The 12,059-nt window shown below is 37.3% G+C and overlaps 1 protein-coding gene across 1 annotated transcript in view; it reads right to left on the bottom strand.

Annotated features, from left to right (window-relative positions):
• LOC100539715 (collagen alpha-3(IV) chain) overlaps window positions 1–12,059 on the bottom strand; it is a 38,309-nt gene that overhangs the window by 141 nt on the left and 26,109 nt on the right. The window contains exons 25-40 of the mRNA XM_010716657.2: window positions 11,973–12,050; window positions 11,208–11,270; window positions 10,901–10,957; window positions 10,648–10,692; window positions 9,216–9,269; window positions 8,814–8,855; window positions 7,598–7,682; window positions 6,926–6,961; window positions 6,439–6,603; window positions 5,284–5,376; window positions 4,162–4,257; window positions 3,746–3,816; window positions 3,462–3,650; window positions 2,393–2,561; window positions 1,193–1,285; window positions 15–119 (exon numbers count right to left, since the gene is read on the bottom strand). Of these exons, the coding sequence (XP_010714959.1) occupies window positions 15–119; window positions 1,193–1,285; window positions 2,393–2,561; window positions 3,462–3,650; window positions 3,746–3,816; window positions 4,162–4,257; window positions 5,284–5,376; window positions 6,439–6,603; window positions 6,926–6,961; window positions 7,598–7,682; window positions 8,814–8,855; window positions 9,216–9,269; window positions 10,648–10,692; window positions 10,901–10,957; window positions 11,208–11,270; window positions 11,973–12,050 (1,441 nt within the window). The remainder of the gene's footprint in view (window positions 1–14; window positions 120–1,192; window positions 1,286–2,392; window positions 2,562–3,461; window positions 3,651–3,745; window positions 3,817–4,161; window positions 4,258–5,283; window positions 5,377–6,438; window positions 6,604–6,925; window positions 6,962–7,597; window positions 7,683–8,813; window positions 8,856–9,215; window positions 9,270–10,647; window positions 10,693–10,900; window positions 10,958–11,207; window positions 11,271–11,972; window positions 12,051–12,059) is intronic.

The following is a 12,059-nucleotide window of genomic DNA, read 5'->3' as shown; positions in this document are numbered from 1 at the left end:
AAAATGTGTTTTACCTTTTGGGCCCGGGTTTCCAGGAAACCCAAGCCCTGGAAAGCCTGTGTCACCTGTTGGCCCTGGATGCCCCACATCACCTGGCTGACCACTTGTTCCAACCCTACCTGTTCAAAGAAAATACATAAACCATGATGCATCTTACCACAGAACTTTATCATACAATAACTTGGTGTTTTCTAGTTTATCATTGTTGATTAGAACATCACTGTAGATCATATTGTTAGGTCTTTGACGCTATTTATCCTCCACATCACTTACAATAATAATTGTGATCTTTGTGTTCACAACAACTCACAAACTCACGTCTGCTTTGATAAGTCTTTCTGCAATACTCCCAATTTCAACTTTTTTGAACAACTATGTACAGATAAGAATCTTCCACTTGCTGAGGTGTTTAAGCAACACATCGTAGGGCTTAGGCTCAGAGCAGAACCAACTATACGAACAGAAGCTACTATAAAACTGACAATAGATTTCTCTGTGCTATTCAGGGCAGTTTTAAGGACTACTGTTCTATAACATCAAATCAAAGAGGCCTTACAGTTAGCTTCAGTCTCACTGCAATATTTATAAGACCAGCTGTCAGAAAATCACCCCTCCAAACCCGAGCCCCAAACCTACACATACAGGAAACTCACTCACAGTATATTACAAAAATGGTTAATAAAGAAAAAAAGAGCCTGGAAACTTAGTAATATAATTATTCGAGCAAGCTTACCACTACTGTATAAGATTAATTTTTTTTTATACTATCACTACTGAGGGCTTAAGAATGCTTTAAATTTTAATTCTTCTCTTTTGAGGACTGCAGGAGTTGCAGTGTATTTCAGACTAGACTTTCCAAAATTATGTCAGAGATGCCTTTTAGGATATATGAGCTGCAACATACACACTTGAAGTTTCTGTTTCTTGGAAAACAAAATATAGCACTGCTTAGACCCTCCACTGTACTGCACACTTTGGTCATGGCCCACGTGCCTTTTCTGTTCATTTTTATGTCCACTTCCCCTAATTTTCTTAAAAGACATGGATATAGCTTATTCCTTAGTCTCTATACCACAGAAATTCTTAACAGTTCTCTCAAAATAACCCAACAGTTTTATCCAGCTAGAGATGATAGAGAAATTCCAATCAGATCACCTCTGATTTTGACATTACATAGAGTAAGCATACTCACCAGGCACTCCTGGGGGTCCAGGTAAGCCATCTGGTCCTTGAGGTCCTGGCATTGCAGGCAATGGAGCTATCCTACTAGTCTCTCCTTTCAGACCTTCAGGAAATACATTATCAAAGTCTCATAGTTTGGAAATGTTAGACATTTAAAATAATAGCAAGGAATCTACTCTGTTAAAAACGCAGCATTCTGCAGTTCCCATACTTCTGAAGCTCTGATAGATTTTGAATAACCTTGAAATCCTGACTTAATACAGGGGAATAATTTTATTGACACTAAGCCCACCTCATGACTTCCTCTCAGCCCTCCTGCAGTCTGGTGGAAAACCAGAAAAAAGAGCACAAAATGATTTCAAGTAGGAAATAAAAGTTATTGTCAACACCAACAACGACTACCCTCAGATCAGATGAAAAGAAACAAACCAAAAAACCTCACATCCAGCAGTGTCTCCAACAGAGATTTATGTAGATTTCTTGATATGTGGAACAATATGGCAAATCCAGAGAGAGTGACAAAGGCTCAGACAGACACACTCTGATAATTGCATTTCTTTGGATAACAAATTTCCATCTTAAATGAGTCAACAATTTAGGCATACAGCATCCAATGTATTACTGCAGTTAGAAGCACTAAGCTTCAGAATCCCAAGGATCTAAAATTCAAAAATTCTCTTTAAGAAGTGACTTAACTCTATCTTGAGTACATCTCTCCTGTCCAACTTCAAGTTCTTCCAGATTATACTTGTCTTTAAATAAACACACTGATGATTCTGGCACTGATTCAATCCTTCCTACTTTCCTTGACAACTTAGCTCACACTGATAACTATACAATTAAGGGATCTTTTTTATGATTAAGACAGTCTGGAACAGCACTGGAACCTGCTGCTGAGAAATGTGCAGTCTTTTTCCTTGCAAGTTTTCAAGGCTTGACTGGATAACCCTTTGAGGAACTTGTTCTAATCTCATAGCTTATTCTTCTCTGAGCAGGATTTTGGACCAATGGACCTGATGGGGTCCCTTCCAGCCTCAGCTGTCTTCTGACCCTAAGATTTTTGCTACTGTTACTTGTGGGACTGAAACTGGAACAACACACATCCTAAGAAAAATCTTATGTTTCATAATTTATATCTTTATCTTCAGTCTCTCTCTGCAATTGAAATCTTTAACATGGGTAAAGAATAATAAGACATTAAGTTACAAACCAGCTTCTCCAGGCAATCCATGTGGACCAGGCAATCCTTTGGAGCCTTTGACACCTCTTATTCCCTGTGGTCCATATCCTGGCAGTCCAGGAAGCCCCATCTCTCCAGGAGAACCAGGGTTACCAGGCAATCCAGGTTGTCCTCTGTCTCCTTTTGAACCAGCCAATCCCTATTAATGGTTACACATATCTGTATTCCACAAATCACTTGCTTTTCATGCTAACTTTCAAAACAAAATGGCTGGTTCTCTGTGACTGTGATATCACATCATTTAACAGAGTTGCTCTGCTGCTGAAATAAAGAGGACTTTTATGACTGAATTAATTGTGATGAAGAAAATATGAATTTTAGTATTAGTGTTAGAAGCATAGGGCATTCATTCATCCTTTTTATTAAAAGTGAAATAGTAAAAACCAGCTCAATTTTCAATCACTGTGGCACTACACTGAACTATTAGTTTTTATTTTTCAAAGCAATATTTGGGGAAAAACAAAATTTCAACATTGATTCTCTTTGAATACAATGAGGTGAAGTTTAGAGAAAGTGATATCTGAATTGCTTTTACAGTTTCTCAGCCAACACAGCACAATAACTGCTAGTTTCTTTCTGCTGAAAAAAAGAGCTCTGTCCCAGCAATTCTAGTCTTAAAGTAATTCTCTCACCTTTTGTGGTTTTTCTCAGCCCTGACTGGAGATTAACTCCTAAAGACCAAACAAGAATCATTTGGACTTTTTATTTTAAGCATTGTGACTAGATAGAAAAAAATCTTTTTTTTCCTCTTTGTTTTATTTCATTTATCACAGAAATCTAAGATAGTACTGAGGTTTTTCAGCAGCATGTATCCACACAAGCCTCATTTATCTTTGGTATTACACAAGAATATTTACTGTCATTCTTTTGTTTTCACTTGGGATTGGCTGCTGTAGATGAGCATAGAACCTCTAAGTCAAGGAGAAGCTATTCAGCTGAAATACCACAATAGGTAAAACAGATTGTTACATAAGAAAATAATTGACAAAGCTTTTCATGAATTCTGTAGATAGAATCAAGATAGATAGTGCATACTCACCTCTTCACCTTTAGAACCTTTGTGACCTTTAGAGCCAGGTCTTCCCAGAAATCCACTTGATCCTTTTCTTCCTTTGTCTCCTCTGGGTCCTGGCTCTCCTTGTTCCCCTTTTGGTCCCTCTGGATACACATACCCTGGCTCACCTTTTGAGCCTTTACGTCCTTGATCTCCTTTAAAACCTGGAGGTCCCTGGAAAGAAAAGCAACCAGAAAATCTCAATGCTGTGACATTTATATGAAATTATTATGGGATCTGAAAAATAATCTGAAAAATGAAAGTCTTACTTGAGCTCCTGGAAACCCTGGTGCACCCGGAGAACCTGGAGATCCTTTGGGACCTGGTGTTCCTTCTCTACCTGCAAAAGAAACAGCATATTTTGCAAAGGAATAAGAAACCAAGGAAATGGATTTTGACAAGCTCTGATAATCACACTCAGCACTGAATGTTACTGCCATTCACACTGACTACATGAGTACAGGCTTCAAACAGCACCTAAGCTCAGTGCTCAGGCATAAATGCTTTTAGGGCACAGGCTCACATCAGCAAATGGAGCTCCATTATGCACACTTATCACAACTTCAGGGCTATTTCAGGGACCCAGAATATTGCATGCTGCAGACATGCTCATACCAGTCCTGATTCTCACACTAAAAGTATTGGCATTTTCTACTATCCCATGAGGAACACTGAGATCATTTACCAGGGATGCCATCCTGGCCACGTGGCCCAGGAGTACCAGGAAGACCAGCTGCTCCTGGAACATAGCTGCAATCAGTACACATGCAAGCTTCATCACCTAGAAGGAACATAATAAGTTAGTTGTCCAACAGCAAGTAACTCCTAAGCTTAACCAATGTGTTATATATTTTGTTGCAGAGAGTGGCCAATATATCCTGGTGAAAGAGTTGTAGCAGGAAGTGTGACCTTAACTTCAATGGAAGGTCACTTGCAATCACTACAAGATTACCTGATGTCACACAGTGAATCCGAACTGACAACAACATCTAAATGTAGGAACATCTACTTTAAATCTTTTTTTTTTTCAATTCTAGTTACAGTAAGCTGTTTGGTTACACTCTACCGATAGCCAATTTTTTTCAAAAGAAGAAAGTAAGACAGGTTTCAAGCTAACATGGCTTCATAGGACCTTTAATGACTGACAAGAAGCATACAAATTCAGCAGCTCCTGTGGTGATAATTGCAGAAGGAACCTTCTCTTAAAAACCAATTGCTGGTGTTAGACATAACAACAGGGGAACACAAAAACCTTACCAATTGTCTCAGAAAGCCTACACCCTGACTACTGCAGTGCTATACAACTGATGTGTGGTGCTGGCATGTGCACTGCTCTGACTCCTGTCTACTGTAAGGGGAGGACAACATCTTGCTATCTCTAAAACTGTATCTGAAACAACCGAACTCAAATAGCTTGTGAGTCAATCAATTAAAAAAATTCAGAAGGGTTCTAAGTGATAGATTTCTGAAAGGAAGCAGAAATGGAAAAGGAATTTTTCAGCTATGCATCTTAGTTTTCATATGAAAAGGCCAGTAACTGCCATTACACTCTGCTCCTGATTTCATTCAGAGAAAACACTCTCATGGAGGAAAAAAAAATTCTACTCAAAAATCAAGATATACAAAACCCTGTAACTGAGGCCGAATGCAATTTTTTTCAACTCTAATTTCTACTATATTGTAAGAGCTCTCAAATATGGAAAGGCTTACTCCACAACAGTAAGATTTCCTGGTGTCTCTGACATCTTGTTATCCAAGTGAACACTATGTCAACCCCGAAACACAGCCAGCAAATACAGTCACTGACCTTTCATGCCCATGTCTCCTGGAGGTCCTGGAGGTCCTGCACAACCTGGCTGTCCAGGGAGTCCTGGTAGGCCTGTTCTAAAAGTTACTCTACCTGTTAACGAAACAAGCATGGCACCAATACATCAGACAGTTATCCATTTGCTAAACCAGAAAAAAAGGTCCAGGGATGAGCTGGTGTCAGTATTTAAGAGAGAACTACCTGGACAAGTGTAAAACACCTTTAACTTCAAATACATGAAGATAAGTATGGTAAAGCTAAAGTAAATCTCAGACTGCTGCTGGATCCATCTGTCCAGCCAGAGAGATGCCTTTAAAAAGCACAATCCTTTCTAGGGGGAGTATTTACATTTTATTTGAATCAATAGAAACATAGCTTTTACTTTTCCAGAACTGGAAAGAAAACTTTTAATTGTAGATTATTAATGCTGTTCAAGTATATTTGTCATAATTATTCTGGTGTATTTACTATCACTCTGTAAAAATCAGAAGATACATTGATCAGTACATTTGCAAGATAAATATCTTTGAGAAAAGAGAAGCATTACATCAGAAAAGAACTTGTGTAAACCATACCATATATAAAGGAAACACGTTCTTGATTCTTAAAAATGTTCTCCTGACTAATACACGTTCTCCAAGTGTTATAAACTGCATCTACTCAATTGGTTCATCTATTGCTTTGCTACTATTTTGCTTTCATATTGCCACAACTTCAAATCAGCTCTAATGCCTTGCAAGACCTATTTAGGTATCTGTGTGATCTCTCTAACTTCTAGAACAGCCTTTTGCAAAGGTAGTTTTACAGAAATCCTGCAGTTTTTGGAAAAGTTAATCTTAAGAACAGATTTTCTCTCATTAGTCCTTCCTGTGGTTATATAGTAGATTTTTAGTCACAGTTTTACAAAACAGTAAGAAATTTTTATGCTAGGAAGTCACAATTCCTTCTTCCCAGAATTTCATTAACAACGAAGCACAGATCTTTGCTTTGCATGCTTTCTAATGAATACTCTAAGAAGAAATTTCAAAAGAAAAATTATGTTGTATAACTCAATATACACTCCATTCTTAAATATTCATATAATCTAATTAATTAGATATTGGGATGACTCTAGATTTGTTGTTGTACATTGTGTATACAATAACAAAATGTCACCTGGTTCTCCCGGAGGACCTGGCAACCCAACAGAACCAATTCTGCCAGTAATCCCAGGCAGTCCTGGAGGGCCTATAATACACAAGCCCACCTGTCCTTTTTCTCCTTTTGTTCCTTTTGGCCCAGGAAATCCTGGGGGACCTCTCAAACCAGGTCTTGACACACCTAATAAAAGAGGAATAAATATAAAAATAAACAAGAAATGGAACTGCACAGCAAAGTAAAGTTTGCAGGTTGAACAAGACAAACCCATTGTCTCAGAGTCCATATCATGAATCTTTTTTTATGCTGTGATTTATTAAATAATTACAATGACAGGGTAAATATATTTTTAAACGTTCTTCAATTTCTCTTTAAATACTTGTACCATCAAAACTTTTGGGTGTCATGTTTTTGCCACCTAGAGTTACGTTCAAAGTCTTCCAAAATTAAGATTTTCACAAAGCTGGCTGGGTATAATAGCAAGGTACTGAATTATCACACGTACCTGGTCTACCAGCATCTCCAGGAGGACCCTGTGGCCCTGCAAAATAACATGTTTAGAACTTTAATTAAAAAACTGTATGATCTACAAGGCACTACTCAGTAACACTGACTACAATCTTTGGACTTCCGCATTGTATTCTCATTTTATCTTTTAAGAGTTTGGTTTTGCCTGTGTAGCAAATATACCATTTATGCAACTGTTGCACACTGCCAATTCTCACTAAAATCTGGTTCAAATAATTCAATACATTTTAATTTTACAGCATGGTCAAAATAAATGAAAGAAAAAAAATACATTTTAGGGTGATAGGCAATTAAAATGGCAAATACAATTTGTGAAAGCCATAGAAGAGTAGTAGAACCTTCACCAGAAGACTTACAGCCCTCGGTTTGCCTATGGCATACATAAACAATGCTCTGATGGAATTATCCAGTGAGGTCATTATACAGAATATGAGTGAGTTTGGGTGCTGAACTCAATTATCTGTACAATGAAGTACGTCAACTTCACTATTTTTAAGAGGAATTTCAGCTCTGCAATTTCATAGGAGTCATTTGGAAATATTCTTGGAAAGGCAGAAGCAAGTTGCTGGGGACCAAAAATCTAGCCTGCAGCAAGCCCTTTGAGTAAACAGCTCTTTCCAAAAGATTCTAGTCTGAATGGGCTACTAACCAGGCATGCCACGTTGCCCTTTTGGTCCTGGAGGTCCAGGAGGTCCTTCATCTCCTTTTTCACCAACTACATCATAATACTCTGTCTTAATAAAAAGATTGTAAGAAAAGTAAAAATAAGAGTGAAGAGAAAAGCACAGCGCATCATACTGACCACTTAGTTAGAACAATGTTATGATTTCATTCATCATTCTGATGTTCTGACAGCATGAGACCTTTCTTATCACATGCTAATTACTCACAAGCAGACAAAAATTGAAGTACAGTTGTTAACACACAGCTAAAGCCAGAAGTCTTGTACAAATAGAGGGAGCTGGGAATTCCAACCAAGTTCCTTAACCCTCAGAGAACTCCTGTCTGTGCATGCAATTATACAGGCAAGGTACAAGTTGGAGATGCAATCATGAATAATACAGTAGCATGAGAATATTCTTGACACAAACCTCCGTGAATCAGTGTATTCTACTGCCTAAAAGCAGCACCAGCAATATCTAGGCTACTCTCCTAAGTATTCATACATGAAAATAGACAAAATCATCTAGTTAAGTCACAAATACATATAGAAGTCATTAATTTAAAATTAATATTTATAATATTCTTAGTATATTCTTAATTCTTGATTTCAGAATTTCTTTAAGTGAACAGCAGAATCAAAATGTTATTAGCTCTAGTTCTGCTTTTTCATAACCATAGTTTTTTTCCTCTTTTCTGAATTACTTTGCACTGGTATTACTACCCAAAAATAAGATTACAGTGAGAGTTTTGCCTTGATACAAAAGCATTACATTGAAATGCAGATGGACTTCTAATACACATTTTAAAACAAGCTACAAAAAACTGCTTAAAACTAAAATTCACAATTTTTTATTAATTTTTTGAGAAGCAGTGGGCATTTTTACAGCTCCACCATCATCAAATTATTCATCTTAAAGTTATTTCTTTTGAACAGAAAGTTACAATTAAATGCACACGGGGCCTTTAAGAAGGCCAATGGAGTGGAAATGACTGAAGTCTAATGAGATGCCGTTCTTGCATCCAATTCCACATGAAGGGAGATGCCATCTCTGTGAAACACCCAACAATAACAGTACCTCCCAGAATGACATATTCCAGTAAGAGCATCATGAGGCATCCGAAATTGCCATATGAAATCAGTTGGGCTTATTCTTATTCTAGTGTTTTAGACAAATGTTATGATGAAGGTAATTCACACTTACTTGACCACGAGCTCCAGGTGGACCAGTGTTTCCTTTTATACCCTTCATTAAAGGACAGAAAATTTTATTTATTTATTTTATTTATTAAAAACAATACTTGATGTGGCATTTGGTATCCTCTGCCACCTCAGTACTTTGTTTATAACATTAAAGGACTTCTATTCCTGAACTGTTTCTGTTCCCAACACAACTGTTCAGTCACATACTCCAAAAACTACAGAAACACAGCAGCAGGCAAGGATGGGCACTAGTTCATGCACATCATCTATTAACGTTGATCCATTCTCTATTCTACATATTATGTCATCTTTCAAGTAAAGTAAATCATAACGAAGACAACATGCTAACATTTAAACATACCTTATCCTCATCCTCAAAAATAACAAAAGCATTAGCCAATACCTTAGCTCCTTGTCTGCCAGCCAGTCCTGGTTTGCCCTGTTCACCATTTTCTCCCTGCAGGTGATAGCAGACAATTTTATGAGAAATAATCTCTTAACACTGTCATCAGTAAGATTTAAATTTGAATTTTGTCTTTTTTCATGGTAATGGCAATGTGAATGAGACTTGCTCGGGGGAGAAATCTAAGTGAAAGACTCAGGTTAGGGTAAAGTTCCTTGCCTGCAAGCAATACTACAGGTCTGACACGCAAACCCACATTTATAATGGCATATTCTACCAATCCTAAAGTGGAGGCCCTCCAAACAGCACAAATGTATGAGGTTCTAATTTGTCCTTCCTCCACAAACTGATGTTTCTGAAAGAGGATAAACTAAACACAATGTGATATTCCCACATACAGCAACTTCATCTTCCAGATCTTCTCCGTTATCTGTGATAATGCTGATCTCTACCACTAAGAGATGTCAGCAAGACCAAGAGGGAAAATAACACAGACTGCAGCTAAGGCTTTCTGCAAGCATAGATACATAAGGAAAAAGGGTTTTGCCAGAGCAGATGCAGTTCAATGCACTTCTTGTTTGTAATGTAGAAATAGGAAGAGAACAATGACCTGTCGTTGTGATGACAGAAGGTATTATTCGTGTTAACTAAGTGATAAGACAGTGAAGTCTTGCAATCTGTCATTCCAAGTTTTTTTTTGTCAAACTGGAATGTTTAGACTGAGTGCTAAAGTTGTTTTGACACAATGAGGATAATATTTGAGTAGGAGAATGATGTACGAGAAATCAGGTTTTGTAAGGTCACTGTGGCACTAACGATGTCATTAAAGTGAAATAAATATAAAATTGAATAACTGTTGAATCAGTACATAAATGAGATCATTTTGGGTATAAAATGACATAGTTTAAGAATTATATTTTGGCACTTCCTCCAACATAACAATTTTAACATCTATCAGTCATCTCATTTCAGGCCAAGATGGCTGTGACCTTGACTATAGATTTTCTTTGTAAAATAATGTCACTGATTCTATTGATTAAAATTTGTCATTTTGCTTCTTGACTTTGGCTGAAGTAAGGTTTAACTCTCTTGCAAAATTTTCAATTTGATTAACTAGAATGAAATTCAGTAGAGTTAATTTTTTGGAATTTAGTGTTTATTTGATCTGGCTCAGATTCATTTGATAGCTGCAAGCAACAAGTCTTTTTATTTACAAAGATGCAACAAGATCTATGCAGTGTCCTTCTCCCTCCTGCACAAATCTGTAGGTACATGGTATGTTCTAAGGCCAGTTTAGTGACAGGAAATTTTTAACAATGCATGAAAATCAGCATTCTCAAACATATTTTGCAAAAGTTGTGACAAAAAGATGTGACCATGCTAAACAGATGACTGTTACTTAAAAAAACATTTTGAAGGTTTCCTTCATTACCGGTAATCCAGGCAGACCCGGAGCACCTTCTTTACCAGGTTTACCCTACAAGGAAAAAATAAAATAAAAGAATTAAAAAAATAAGAAAATTTAAAATTTTCTCTAATCTGGTTTACTGGATGAAAGAGTTTTTGCATCTTAGAAAATCTGATTTGAAAACTGGAAAGCAAAAGAGTAACAGCTTTTCCCTGAAAAGCAATAGAACAAAGCTGCTTTTCAAGGAAGATTAACATATCGTGCCTTTTTCACATACCTGTGCTCCAGGTTCTCCTTGGTCACCTTTTTCACTCTGAGAATCACCAGTTGGCCCCTGTAACACAAACACCCTCAAAATACACATTTTTAAGTCATGTTTTCTAAATTAAATACATATTTATCTTTTTTTTTAAAATTTATTTATCTTTCAATAGTGTAAAGATGAAGTGCAAGTAAAATAACATTAATAGGTATTCATTAAAGGTCAGAATAAGGTCAGCATAATACTGGACTCTAAAGAATCGCCTTTGCTAGATGATGCTGTCCGAATGTCTGAATTTATGGGATTTACTGTAGTCTCTTACTGTAAATCCCATTGGCCCTGGAAGTCCTCTTGATCCTTTTTCTCCTTTCTCTCCTTTCAAGTCCTATTATAGAGAAAAAGTAATAAATCAATTCAAAATTTAATATGGTCACTGAGGTGTTTCTGGGCTTACCAGAACATTCTAGTGTAACAAATAGGAAAGCCTCAAATCACTGACAAGATCACTTAAGCATAGATAGCTCTACTTAAATAACTAAATGAAAAAGCAACTTACTATCAGCACCAGCTAGAGGCACAAAGAAGGTTAAGAAAGGCTTCTACAGGTACACCAAATGGAAAAGAAAGGTCCAGGAGGACATACACTCCCAGCAGACGATGATAAGGCTGAGGGATTCAGTTACTTTTTTTACCTCAGTCTTCACTACAGACTGCTCTACACACAGACCTCAAGCAGATGGTTCAGATGGTGGGAACCTGGGGAGCACTGCTCCTCACTCTGTAAGTGAAGATTAGGTTTGTGACTGCCTGAGGAGCCTGAACATCTTTATGTCTCTGGATCCTGATGAAGTGTATCCCAGAGTCCTGAGGGAACTGGTTGATGTAGTCACCAGCCTACTCTCAAGGGTATTCGAAAAACTGAACGGACATATTGTAAGAAAAGCTTAGTACCTAACCGTATCTACAAAGTGAGAACAGGTGAAAAGAAATGTTACCAGGACAGTGAAGGTAAGGATGCCCTTGCACAAAGTACAAAACAGTAAAATAGTTTATCTTATCTGAACATAGTCTTTGACTATTTTACTACCGTCATGTTGTCTGGTCCACTTAATGTAACAATAACAGTTCCTGGTGGTCCAGGGGGTCCAGTTAATCCAGTGTCTCCCTTAAAAAA

This window comes from Meleagris gallopavo, chromosome 11, assembly GCF_000146605.3.
Source record: "Meleagris gallopavo isolate NT-WF06-2002-E0010 breed Aviagen turkey brand Nicholas breeding stock chromosome 11, Turkey_5.1, whole genome shotgun sequence".
Lineage (NCBI taxonomy): Eukaryota > Metazoa > Chordata > Aves > Galliformes > Phasianidae > Meleagris > Meleagris gallopavo.
This window is presented reverse-complemented; position numbering and strand designations above follow the sequence as displayed.